Genomic DNA, 13,979 nt, shown 5'->3' with positions numbered 1-13,979 from the left:
ATATTTCAATATGCCTTAAGTATAGATCCTTGTAAACCAATGTTGAACTGAGGCCACTGTTGGAACAGCCAAATTAACGTCTGAATTTACTTATGGATCTAAAAGTTAGTGCAATTCTTATATGGAAAAAGCTAGTGTATGTAACAGGAAAGTTGAAACTGGTTATGAAATAAGATAACATTTAATGTAAATAAAAAAGATACTAGCAGGCTTTGCAGTAAATTTAATTTTTTTTAACAGAAACATCATGAACATATTCTTTTGATATGGAATTCCAAAAAATCCTGAGATGAAGGATATTCTAATTTCTTGATCCATTTTAGTATGGAATTTGTAGAGTGTAACTGACTTTGACCACAAATAACAACACACATTTACTATCATCTGTTTAAATGGGTATAAAGTATTATGCTTATTCTTGATTTTGACAGTTAGTTAATTTAAAAACTCATTTACTATCTGCTGACTAAGCCAAGAAGGAATTTTCAAGACCAGTGGGATACAGCCCAGAGCGATTTTCTAAATAGGAATAGTCCTATATGTTAACCAGGGACCCTAAGAATGTCCATGTAAAATTTCAGGACATCAGTCCAGTCGTTTTACATGATTTTTTATGAGTAATGCAAACAGACACAGTTATATTTTTATATAATAGTATAGATCAATAACGGTAATATGTGTGTTATTCATTACAAACCATACACCCAAAAAGTTTTATTCATTTAAGATTTCCCTATGTTTCCTACTATTGTAATTGCCTACTCACTGGAATTATATGCAGCTATACTATACTCTTCATTTTATTATGATTTTGAGGTATCATCAACCACACTTTAATGAGCTGAATCACAAACTCTATACTAAATAAAGGTTCCAGATTTTTTCCATAAGATTATTTTGAATAAAAATCCTATAATTTATTATTGTAGCCTACATCAGTTTAAAAACTAGTAGATAGTTCCGTTCTACATGGTTGAGAATATTCTTAAATCTCTTTTTAGTAATATATAAATGCATCACCTGACAATTTTGTTGTGGGTTTAAATATGTTTTGAATTCTCTCCCCAAAAATGAGTAATGGGGTGCAATTAAAAACCTTTACATTAGATCCCCATTAAGTACAGTCCAATTTTTTAAACCGTAGACTCGAGCTGGGAGAGCGGTGAGTAGGCGAGGGGTGCGGTGCGGGTGGATTGTAAAGGGCTTTCTGCAAACGTACGCTCAAGGTCACGCGCTTGTGACTAGCGGGATAGATGCGAATAGACGGTCGGACCTCTCATCGACTGTCTGTAAAGTTATATACCGTTACACAGAAATCTATTGGTATATTTATTGTCCTATATCGACTGCCTGCCTGCCTGCCAGTTCAGTCAGTGCACTTGCAGCGACCTCGACGAGCGCTTCGTGAAAATTGCTTAGCCTATAACTTAGTGCGAATTTTATTTTTAACATTTTAAGTTTTGCTTTACTGGAGTGTGTTTTAGGTTAGTGCGGGCTTCTATATAATGGTTAAACATTTCGTATCGAAGGTAACTTCGAAAAGCTTCACAGTCAGGCAAGAGAAATAATTTGGCGAACCTGTGAGCGTGTTCATGCTTAACGAAACTATTGAGCCAAACCTCATACCATTAAAGAAAGGTATAGAAAGAACAGCGGCAGCTTGCGGAGTTTCGGTTGGAGTAGTGAAGAAAATTCGTAAAGAGAAGAAAGATCTTGACACCACGGATGATACAACGTGCTCATTTGCTACACCCAAGAGAAAGAAAAGAAGTAAAATCGTCACAGATATTGACGACTTTGACAAATGTGTAATAAGAAGAAAAATTTACAATTTTTACAAATCCGTGCGTTCACTTCCTTCGCTAAAGTTATTAAAAAACACACTCGCAGAAGATTTAAATTTCAAAGGTAGTGTATCAAGTCTTTGAACAATTATTAAAGAATTAGGATTCAAATGGAAAAAAATTGAAAACAACAGAAAAATCTTCATTGAACGGAATGAAATAAGAGCTAAGAGGATTGATTATTTTAAAAAATAAAAAGAAATCAGAAAAGAAAACAAATCAGTCGTATATATGGACGAGTCTTTGTTTTGTCTACTCACATTACTCGAAAAGGTTGGTGTGATGGTAGCTTAGAGGGTTTACAAAAGTAATATAAGTAAAGGCGATTAGAGCGATTATAGTCCACGCAGGAGGGGACATGGGTTTCATTCGCAATGCATGTCTAGTTTGTAAGGCTGGAACAACCAAAGGTGACTATCAATTGCAAATGAACCATGAAAACTTTGTGACTTGGACAAAAACACAGTTAATTTCCCAACCTTCCACAAAATTCGGTCGTTGTCATTGACAATGCTTCTTATCACAACTTACAAGTAAATAAAGCTCCAAATTCAAACTCGAAAAAGGCTGATATGACTAAATGGTTGGATGAACATGAAATTGAATACGACTCTTCATTACTAAAACCTGAATTGTACGAACTAATAAAAACTCCATAAGGGACAGATACAAAATTTTTGTTTTTGATAACCTCCTCCATCAATTTGGTCATTCAGTTCTTCGATTACCGCCATACCACCCGGACCTTAATCCAATCGAGATGATTTGGGGAATAGTTAAAAAATACTTTGTAGCCCAGAAAAATGTTACCAATAAAATAGCCGATACAATTCAGTTGTGTAAAAATAAAATGGATGCTATATCTATAGAAGAGTAGAAAAAAAGTTTGTGATAAGGTAATAAAAGTGGAAAATGAGTATTTGGAGAAGGAAAACGTAGTAGATGACGCAACCGAAAGTTTTATAATAAACATCGGTGATTCTGAGACCAGCGATAGTGAAGAGGATAGTGACACCAGTGATGTGGAGGAACTCGCCGCTCCATTGTAAAAAAGTACTGTAAGTATTAAAGAATATTATTTTAATGCAAAAAAGTTGAATGCAATCATTATACTTGTTGTAATTGCTCAATATTAATAGTTAGTTAAACATAGAATACAAGTGAGTTAACACCGTTGTAAATAATACAGTTATTGCTACGGGTAAAGTATATAATTGCAATAACAATTAAACCCACAATATTTTAAGACTAATAAATTAGTTAAATTAACTTGGTTATTTCGTAAAGGTATTTTTTTATTGCATAATAAACTAATTTATTGAGTTAATACGGTATCAGTGAGCCAATGCGCCAACTACAGTTCCGGCAAAAAAAAAAACGTTCACTCATCACTTCATATGCTACTACAGGCTAAACTAAACTTCCAATAAAAAAATGATAAATTACAAAAAGAATATTCATTCTATTTTCACACAACTTTCTCGCTGACAAATTTTGTCTGACCAAAAAATAAAAAAAATCCTCGATTACTACTTTTTTCTTGTCATGTAAACGCTATGTAAAATGTAAACAATAATCAAAATTATTTCAAAATTTTTTTAATATTTATAAATGTTACCAATATATTGCCAATATTAAGAGCTTTATTTTGACGCATCTTACAGAATTGTACGACATTGGCTTCACTTTTAAATCGCGAGAGGAAGCGTTAAAGGTCACTGATTTTTGCAGTCCGTTTTCATACTCCGCCGGGACAGTTTTAACACAGCGAGACTGACTTTTTCATGCAGGTTAGTAGTCCGCGGCCAAGTCTACGGTTAAAAAAATTGGACTGTAATAACTTGATATTTATTATGAGGCAAAAGTAACTACACCACTATCTGACCACTCTATTCAAAATAAGTGCCGTTTAACAAATACCTATATGATTCTATATATTTATTAGGAAGCTATATTGAATCAAATCAACTTAGATATCATTATCACAATTATTCTTTTACAAAGAGTTTTAAAATAAGGTGTTACAGTACAATGAAGTTACTTTTAATAATTTTACCTTTTCAAAAAAAATGTGAGTTTCTAGGAACAAATCAGATTTTTTATAGCAACCCCAATCGTGTGACTCATTATTTTACAGATCTTGATAAAATTACAATAATGTAGTTTGTATACTCATAATTTTTTAGGAGTATGCAAATTTATTCCATAATACTTTTGGGATGTCTTCCATCCATCATTTTAAAGGAGGGATTAATTTTAAAATCTATCAAATACATCCCAGGGTATATTACCTACCCCCATATGAGATTTGAAAACTGAAGTATCACAAGGTGAGTACAGTTCAATACCAATATTTTTAATTTAAAGAATACTTAATTCTTAAATATTTGTAGAAAAATAGCTTGATTTAATATTTTTTATTGGTATAACTCATAAAGGATATGCAAAAAATTTGAGCAACAAACATTTGTTGAATTTATTTACTACAAGACTAAAAATAATAATTATATTTTATCAAGCAACTTGAATCTTTGGTGTTGTTTCTCTGGCAATACATTAAAATATTTCTTGTACATGTTCTCAACACTTCTTCCTCCATATGTCTGTCTGACCCAAGAATGATCCATGTTCAGGTCAGGTTTCTCACATGTTACTCTCACAGTGCCGGGAACCATTGCAAATAATGTACCATTTCTACCAAACCCCACCTAAAACAAACAGTTCACTAAGTTTAAGATTGACTAGAATTCTTAATTTTAAGGCTGGTTATTCTAATATATCTCACAAGTTTAGATAGGACGGATAGGTAGGATTAATAGGACAATGGATGTCAGGCTAATGGATTAAAAAGTTAGAATTGACAATGATTGTGATTGAAAAAAATTAAGAGGAGCAGGAGCACATACAATTTTTACTGCATATATTACTGGTAGGTCTAAGAATAAAGTATATCTTACAACAAACTTATCTGTTTATGAGAATTAAATATTTGCAACATTCTTTAGTAAAAAAATATAAATTAATATTTTAACTGTGGCGAGCAGTGGGGCGAAGCAGTGTTTCAGCAAATAAGCGAAGCAGTGTTTTCAGCAAATAAAATGTGAGGTCAGGTATACACACACATGCATGCCCGCGCACACACATATAATATATAATGTGTATTTTACAAAAGGACCTAGAACATGTCAAACAATCCTGTCTGACATACTTGTGAAGCGATCAGGTGATAGTATTGGATAGGAGTTGCGCACGCACAGTACTGTAGACAGCTTGGCAAAGGAAACCACACAGTAAATGTAAGAGAGGTTGCTAGTATCTATCCAATATTGAGCACAGTAGAGTGTAACCAAGTCCAGCCTATTTTCAGCCCCATTCTCTTCCTATTAAATCCTCTCTGCCTCTAGCTCCGTGTATTAATAAGGTTACTAAATAAAATATTAAATTAATTTATATACATTGCTTTTATACTTGTGGAAATTTACTTTTTATACCTATTAAATATTGATCTTGCATTATTTCACCCGTAAAAATAATAATTTCTTACATAAAACCTTTTTTTAATCTAAGGAAATGCCTTCTTTCCCAAATGGTAGAATTGGCACTAAATTTAAATAAAAAGTGTCTAATGATATGATTTGAAGGAGGTATACGTTAATTCAAAACACTACTTGGATAAATGATAGTGAAAGATATTCAAATCTCCTGATCAATTTAGGTCTGAGATCTGAGGTTGGGAGAATACCGATCGGAAATTCCCCAGACCATCAATGCAGGCTTTGGTGCATCCTACTTCTAGTAAAAAAAAGGAAATAAAGGTCCCTCGTGATAGTGCCAAAATTCAAGCTCAGATTATGTCAGCGCTCATCAAGGTTATCTTTAGCTTTGGTACTACTACTAATATATTTATAATAACAAACAAATAGTAGGTAGGGATAGAGTGCCCTTCTCATCGACATTACTTTCTTTGTGAATTTTGTAGGTAGGCGAGGGGTGCAGCATAGGAGGGGCTGGTGGGTGAAGCGATGGTTGCGACTTTGGTGGTGGGTATCCGAACCACGTAAAACTGGGTACACTGGCTGTTCACACGCGTCCCATAGGGACGATATATCTAGAAGTATATATAATGAAGGCTAAAACTAAAGTAGTTAATTTTAATTTAAGAGATTTAAGATTCATTAATGATATAACTTTTTATGATTTTTATTGTAAATGTAATGTAAATATGAAAAAATTGAGATAGTTGAACATTTTAAATACGTAGGAGTATTTTTAGATAGTAAATTATCAAAACATATTGAATATATACTAAATTTTTAAAGCGCCAAATTAGGAAGTTTTATTATATAAGGAATGAATGTAACTCAGATCTATTACGGACATTATATTTTGCTCTTATACATTCTAGGTTGCAATATAGTATTCACTGCTGGGGAGAAGCTTTTAAAACTTCAATAGGAAAACTTAGAGCAACCCAACATCATTTTTGCGCAGAACTTTATATAAGAACAAGAGAGAATCAGCTTTTCCCCTTTATAAAAAACTGAATATTTTACCACTCTAACATTTATTTATTTATAAAGTATTACACAATTTTTTCAAAAGAAGTGGAAACAATGGAACAGAACATTTATATAAGCATACATACATAACACAGAGTGTAATAAACAGATCAGCTGTAAGACCAAAAGTTAAAAAAACATTTTATACAAAATCGTTTGTTTTTTTGGCCCAAAGTGTTTCAATATAAATGTTATATAAAAAAGTATAAATATAATAAAACATTTTAAGCTCACGTGAAAAAATGGCTAATAAACTCTGAAGAAAGATATAATAAAATTGAATAAAATATTTCTAAATGTATATATTTGAGTCCTTAAAAGGCCCTGTACATAGAGTAGGGAAATTTAGGTTTCATGGGTTACAATAAAATAAATAGACTACGAAAGTTGCAGTATTTGATGAGAAGTGTGTATAATTTTTCTATTCATTATGTTTTGGTTGCTTAATGCTAAGTTAATAGGTAAGGTTTAAGATCGTCCAACAAATTGTTAGTAGTTTGTAAACAAATTAAGTGATAACAATGCAGAGACCGAACACCAATTCTCAGTGTCATGAAATTAATAACTGATAATAGTGTATTTTGTTTGACTGCCGGCCATCAAAACTGTGTAGGATGATCGAATATATTCCTACCACTTTATGTGATGCATGAAATGTAATGTTTTAGAAGGAATAAAGATATTTTCATTTCATTTCAGAGTTTAGTAATCTTTAAACTGTATTCACTAGATTTTTCATCTGTGTATTGTACAGGACGCTTAGAATTTAAAACCTCATAAGTAAACCATGAATACTTACATTTAATCCAGGGTGAAATATTAGATATCTTTGAAGAACAAGTATTGTTCCTTTTTGAACAAATCTACCATCTTGAACACGAATTCCTCTACGTTTACGTCTTGCATTTCCATGGTTTTTAGTACTTCCCCCAGCCTTTTTCGAAGCTCCTCTACTGATTACTGCTGTAAAGGAATGTTGGTTAAAACAACTCTGATATTACAAAAGATCATTTTAAAGCAATATGACTTAATACAATATTTTGTTTGCATTTTATTGTCATTGAGTGTAACAGAAGAAAACTTACAGTATATTTGGTAACTCAATAGATGTGTTTTTTTTGTCACAACCCCTTTATTTTGCTCTAATATACATTGATTAAAAAAACTAAATAATGATAGACAAGGCATTAACAGGACTAAGCACTAATTTTAATTTAACTGTACACATAAAAATTAATCAATGCTATAAAAAGGGTGACTTGCAGGATATTTTTTAAGTTTATTAAAAAGAAATATTTACGTAACAGTTCTGTTCTTTTTTATAATATTTGGTAATTTTTATTAAAAACATTGCCAACACACATAGGTTGTTTTTTTATAAAATTTCAAATCTGATCTGTTGTAACCAGGGAACGATTTTGAGTGTTATAATGATGATGATGAGTTGTGTTGACTTTACACAAGGCAATGATGAATAATTTTATGCTTTTATTCAGAAAAATGAATAAAACATGTAATAACTCTGTTAAACTAATAATTTGCCACTCTGGCTGTTAATTTCATATTTGGCAATAATTAAAGGCTTAAGATAATAAAACTGAATTATATAAAAATGTGACGTCTGACAAAGCCTATGCTTCAGTGCTGACACAATTTCTACATAGTAGGGATACAAGAAGTTAACTTTCTATTCTGTACATACCTTTCTTCTAAAGCATTTGTGTAAAGTTGTGCTTTTATACTCAATGCGTCAATTCTTTAAATTAAAGAAAACATGTTGGCTACTGTATAATAGGCGGCCACCAACACAATCTACGCTCGTAGAACAATATTACTCTGCATGAGAAAAGTAGTTCTATTTCTAATGTTCGATAACTATGATATTTGTCATTTCTACCTACTGAAACCTTACATTGTTTTGGAGGACGATAGCAATATGTTAATAATGTGAAACTCATATTTTGCGGGTCAACTGATAACTTAACAATTACCCTAGTTTTTTATTTGGTATTTATTTACATTAGCGTGACCATGGAAAATGGACGTTTTTTCATGGGTTGGGCATTTATAGCCAAGTATTATTATCACAGGTGCATATGAACTGTGGGGAAAGTATATTATTGTATTATATTGATGCCTTTTGGACATTATTGCGTTAAGGAGCAGGGGCATCACGTGATCTGGGATTCGACTTTTGCAAGCTCGAGTTAATTTTTTTTCTAAAAGAGCAAGCAGTGCGCAGCGGGCAGGCATCGTTGACAGGATTAACGTATTAGTCAGACTCGTCTTTACGAATTGCTTCCACGTGAGATACCGAACATCCAACACAAAGGTGTGCCATTACCACTACTGAACTAGGAGGTTAAGAATAGACGTGGAGGAACAACGGTAGTTCAAAATGGCGTCCCTTCTTTATTTGAGTAATACCAAACTGTCAAATATGGATAGTGTTGCCAGAGGTACGATAATTATCGTAAAGGTACGATCATTTCATTGATTTTATGCGCCGGTAAGATACACGATGGGTAGTTATTATCGTACCATGAAAGATTTTTGACAAATTTATACAAGTAACAAACCAAAAGTGAATTATAACATAATTTATTATACGAACATAACATACTTTTTCATTAAATGTGTTTGGTACGATTATTTTATATGAAAGTACGATAATTTCTCGTTGTTGGTATGATAATCTGTTTATAAAATCTGGCTATACTGAGTTTGAGCAGACGCAGAGTTATAGGAAACTGTCAAAAACGGAGTTTTCAGAGGATTTAAAAAAATCGTAGCTCCTTTCATTTTCGTTGCCGACGAATTTTTTCTTCAATATTGTTTTCAGGGGAAAAAAATGAACATACCTTTCCATGGTCACGTTAATGTAAATTGATACCTTTTATTTATTGGTAAAGTATTAACTTAATTTTGTAATATAAAACCAACAGACCTATATTGATATTTGAAAGGATAGGTTGAAAAAATGTATTATAACGAAATTTTATTCAACATTTTGTTTTCAGTATTTTTAGATAATCATGAATATCCCTTGATTGTGGTGGTGGCCCCTTAAAATACTGCTTCCAACATCTTTCTAAAAATCTCAGAATGAGTGCAAAAAACATAATAACCAATAAACTAAAGATCTAAACTTTCGCTGTTTCATATTCAAAGTCTTAAGATAATACAAGTGAAAATTATATTAGAATGGGACTGAAATCTGACAAAGCCTATGCCCTAGTGCTAAAACATTTTCCACAAAGTTAGGGATACAAGAAGTTAGCTTTTTATTCTGTACATACCTTCTGCTAAAACATTCGTGTAAATTTGTGCTTTTATACTCAATGCGTTAATTCTTTGAACTAAAGAAAACATTTTTTATGAAAAAACCATTCAGAGATGAACGCTATCTTCAGTCTAACCTCTGTTTCCTCACTAGTGTTTACAAAATCAGAGAGAGACGGTGATTCAGGGTGATACAGTTTTTTTGTGGTTTGCTAAAAGCAAGCTTTGGGGTTTGTTCATAACATTTCAAAGTTTCTTTTTGTTGTTACGTTGAACACAAGTTACTGTTTTATTAGAAATTTATACACGTATTTACTTTGTTTCAAGTCTGTAATTTCCCTAAAACTGTTAATCACGTCAAAATAATTATCAAATTTATCAGTGTATCGTCATTACATTCAAACAGGAATTACTAGGATGTTTTTTTACGATTAAATTGAAGATTGTAAGAGAGGTGATCATCTTCCTTTCCTGCCATGGACCCGTCAGGCTATTCTAATCTGAAAACTGAGAAAATTTATATCAAATTGTACATTCTGCTTCTTTTCAACTTTCGTTAGAAAAAGAGCTCACTGTACTAGCCTTGATTATACGATATTGTACATAATCAGAATAGAAAGCTGGTTCAACTGTCATATGAGATTACTTAGAGCTTCACTTAATTTTAACTACAGTTAAATTGGCGTTGTTATAACATTTAAATAGCTCACTATTGATAATATTAGCATTAAGTTGGTTTATTCTATGGGAACTCTAAATAAAAAGGTTACTAAAACAGATTACTGAAGTGATCTTCTCTAACGTCAAAACCTTCGACTTTCCAGAGTATACGTTTTACCTATATGGGGATTGTTGGAAAGAAATTTGTTCTGTGGAGCTAGTAATGTTAATTAAAACATAGATAACGCTACTATACTAAATCTTTTGTTCACGGTTTTAATCCATTTAAATCTGGTATTACTTGCCTTATTTTTATGAATTCAATTTAAACTGTTGATTAATTTTATTATTGTCAGAGTTTACTCTGTATAACACGTGTTCAATAGTTTTTGTACTATTTTTATAATAATCGATTCGCTCTTTTGCCGATATACAGCGCATTACCACATCATTTCAAGAGGAATAGATTTTAATTTTGACTGCAAAATAATCTCATGGACTGATGCATACTCAAACCAGCTGACCAATCATAATTATATTACTACTTTAAAAGAAGGTATTTCTTCTGTTCCTATAATTCTTACTTGACTGGTTGGGAATATTCAACTATTGAATATAGAGAAAGAGGCGTTTAGATGTCCAATTTTATTGAAAATTTTTAAAAACCCATCCTACCTAGGCAACAAAATTCTGTCGGCGACGACATGACTCCAACGATGGCGAACATCAAAACACACATGACGTATCCTAGCTTGGCTCGCTCCGTTACCGATACATAGCAACGAGACATCGACTGCAGTGCAGCCGCAGATTTCATCCAGTGAAATCTGACAAAGCCTATGCCCTAGTGCTAACACATTTTCCACAAAGTTAGGGATACAAGAAGTTAGCTTTGTAGACATTATGTTTGTACAATGTCTATAGCGAATCTATAATTTCAGGAGCGCAAAAGCGTTTTAAGGAATGGAATCTGAACCACGCCCATTATTAGAATAAGCTAATGAATGATAATTTGTGGACTTCAGAGAGAACCTTAATTCAATATAGAGTTACTTTGATTTTTATAAACATTATATATATATATATCAAACATTTATATATATAAACATTTATATATATATATATATATCATTTAAACTTTCGAAATAACAGCCAAGTAGTTTTTAATAATTGTTAAATAGTAATGTATATTATATTATATAAAGATCATAGTTATAGTTTTCTCTGAGTTCATAACAAATGACTGAATATTGTGAAATTGATTTACATAACTATCTACTTAATAGTCCAGATGTTATAAAACTAAAACTACCTTTAAAGTGAGAATTAATTGTTCTTCAACTGAAATCTCGGTTCTTCCAGTGTTTATACGTTTTAAATTACAATTTCCAATGAATTGGTTGGCTTTACGTTATTCCACAGCCAAGGGTTTTACCAAAACTGTCCGCAGCCTGCACTCACAGCAGGCAACAAACGAAAAACATTTCTCGAGATAGATCTATCATGTAACTCATAAAAATTTCAGAGGATCTGATTACGAGTACCATCGATCATTTGTATATACTTGTAATATTTGATTTTGTTTGTATCAGAAACAGATGTTTGACACCGTTTTTTGAACCAATAAAAAAGGATTACTTTTAGCAAGGAGGGCCTTAGAATTGATAACTACAAAAGCAATGTCCAAAGACTTGTAAGACTCTTTTGGTGACAGAAAAGGCCAAAGGAAAAGCTTAATATGATTTTTCGGATACGAAAGGGCCATTCACTGGTGCACGCACCCTACTTATTGTATGGACCAAAAGATGAAGGTTAGATTTGTCTTAATTTTATCTTCGGGGTCTGTGTTACTTTTTAGAGTACCACAAGGGCCAAGAAAAGTTTAAAATTGTGTTCTAGAGTGGTGTCTTTAAACCGACAAGCACCTGAATATTAGCATCAGAGACTATATTAGGAGAACAGTATACTTTTAATCTTATCTTATAATTTGAGGCCAACGAGAACTGCTCAACTATTAGTGCACTTTAGTGAATCTTTGCTGTAACCAGTAATTCAGTCACGTCAATAATGCGGGTTGGTAAAGAATCGAACTGTTTCCGTTTACAACCGTATCATCCTGTGTTCTATGCAGAGGAGAGTAGTCTTCTTTACTCCCCCGCCCACCCAAACCAACCACAATTAGAATCAACTATTTACACCCAGAGAAGTGCTTTTTAACTTAGTTTATTGTAAAACTTGTCACTTGTGCATCAGAAAATAATATAGCCATGATGCGCAAATATTATACTTTGAATTACTCCTGCAATTAAAATATTTTAATCGACTATATTTATCTACTTATGTTTCTTTTTATATATATTATATTCTATATATATATATATGAATCTCTATATGTATACAGTTTAATGTATATGTATATATATATATATATATATATATATATATATATATATATATATATATACATTAAACTGTATAAATGGCAAGAGCCTTATTTAATTTTAATAAACATTGAATCACAAAAAGTAGTTGCTCCGCCGGGAGTCGAACTCGGAGAGTCGGCAAGTGAGAGATCCGGGTTCGACTCCCGGCGGAGCAACTACTTTTTGTGATTCAATGTTTTTATATATATATATCTCATAATACCAATCTTTTCTGGTTTTATGATCTATTTTTCTGCTAAAAAGTTTTATTACCCGTTTTTAAACTTACTGGTCAAAAAATTATACTTTAGTGCAATATCTTTTATTCTTCAGTATACCAATTTCATGTGGAATAGTTTACAAGCTCAGAGCCAATTTGCATTGTGTGAGCACACAATAGGTTTTTATTAAATCGGTAGAGAAATTTTCCCTAAGAAAGAAATTAATAGTAAGCTACACTGGTTTTTGTGAAGATTGAATGTAAGGGTGTAAAAAATGTTAAAACATAAAACAATTTTTTAAATAATATTTTTTAGTTAGATACACTTAAAACTTACCATCAGACATGTAAAAAATGTTAAATCAGTGTCAGTTAACCATATATAAACCAGTTATTCTGCTGAAAGTATATTATCTAATAATTGTCTCATGGTGATATAACTATTATTTGTGTGTCTGATGGTTCTATTTTAGTATGTCAAGTGAAGAATAATACAATCTTAGAATCTTGATTTTTATCTTTTTATATTTTAACTCAAATCCGATACTCTCCCATTTTGACCTCCAATAAAACTAATGCACCTGTTGATAGTTTTCTTTCTTATAATAAATAACTCTTATCCAATTCAAGAAAACCCAGGTTTTGTGCTTATCCAATGCAAATTGGCTCTCAGAGCCTAGACTAGAAGTGTCAATCAGTTCTTTAAATTTATTATTCAAAATTTGTGTTGTTGAGATCATTTGATACAATTTACTTCAAAGTCAGTTATGATCCTTACAAACCGAAAAACTGCAGCTCTATCAAATTCAAGGAAAAACCCAAAGAGAAAATGCAAAAGTTTTATGACTAAGGCCAAAGATAGTGACAAGTCTGTTTTAATTTAAACCCCTAAAATCTTTTGTGTGATGAATTCACTATCTTGATTTCATTAATACTTCATCCTATAATTAAAAACAAGAAACATTAAAATCTCAAATCAAAATATTTTACA

The 13,979-nt window shown here is 31.8% G+C and overlaps 1 protein-coding gene across 2 annotated transcripts; it reads right to left on the bottom strand.

Moving 5' to 3' along the window:
• Positions 1-4,306: 4,306 nt before the first annotated feature.
• Positions 4,307-9,966, bottom strand: LOC124363873 (50S ribosomal protein L27-like). Of its 2 annotated transcripts, none has more exons than XM_046819143.1 (3): positions 9,703-9,966; positions 7,203-7,363; positions 4,307-4,552 (listed from the first exon to the last, which is right to left on the bottom strand). In XM_046819143.1, the coding sequence occupies exons 1-3, from the start codon at positions 9,773-9,775 to the stop codon at positions 4,349-4,351; spliced, it is 438 nt and encodes a 145-aa protein (XP_046675099.1). In that variant the 5' UTR covers positions 9,776-9,966; the 3' UTR covers positions 4,307-4,348. The 2 variants fall into 2 exon arrangements, with proteins under 2 accessions (XP_046675099.1, XP_046675098.1); XM_046819142.1 differs by having other exon boundaries at positions 7,203-7,366; positions 9,703-9,870.
• Between the last annotated feature and the right edge of the window lie 4,013 nt (positions 9,967-13,979).

The sequence above is a fragment of the Homalodisca vitripennis genome, chromosome 5, assembly GCF_021130785.1.
Source record: "Homalodisca vitripennis isolate AUS2020 chromosome 5, UT_GWSS_2.1, whole genome shotgun sequence".
In the NCBI taxonomy this organism is placed as follows: domain Eukaryota; kingdom Metazoa; phylum Arthropoda; class Insecta; order Hemiptera; family Cicadellidae; genus Homalodisca; species Homalodisca vitripennis.
This window is presented reverse-complemented; position numbering and strand designations above follow the sequence as displayed.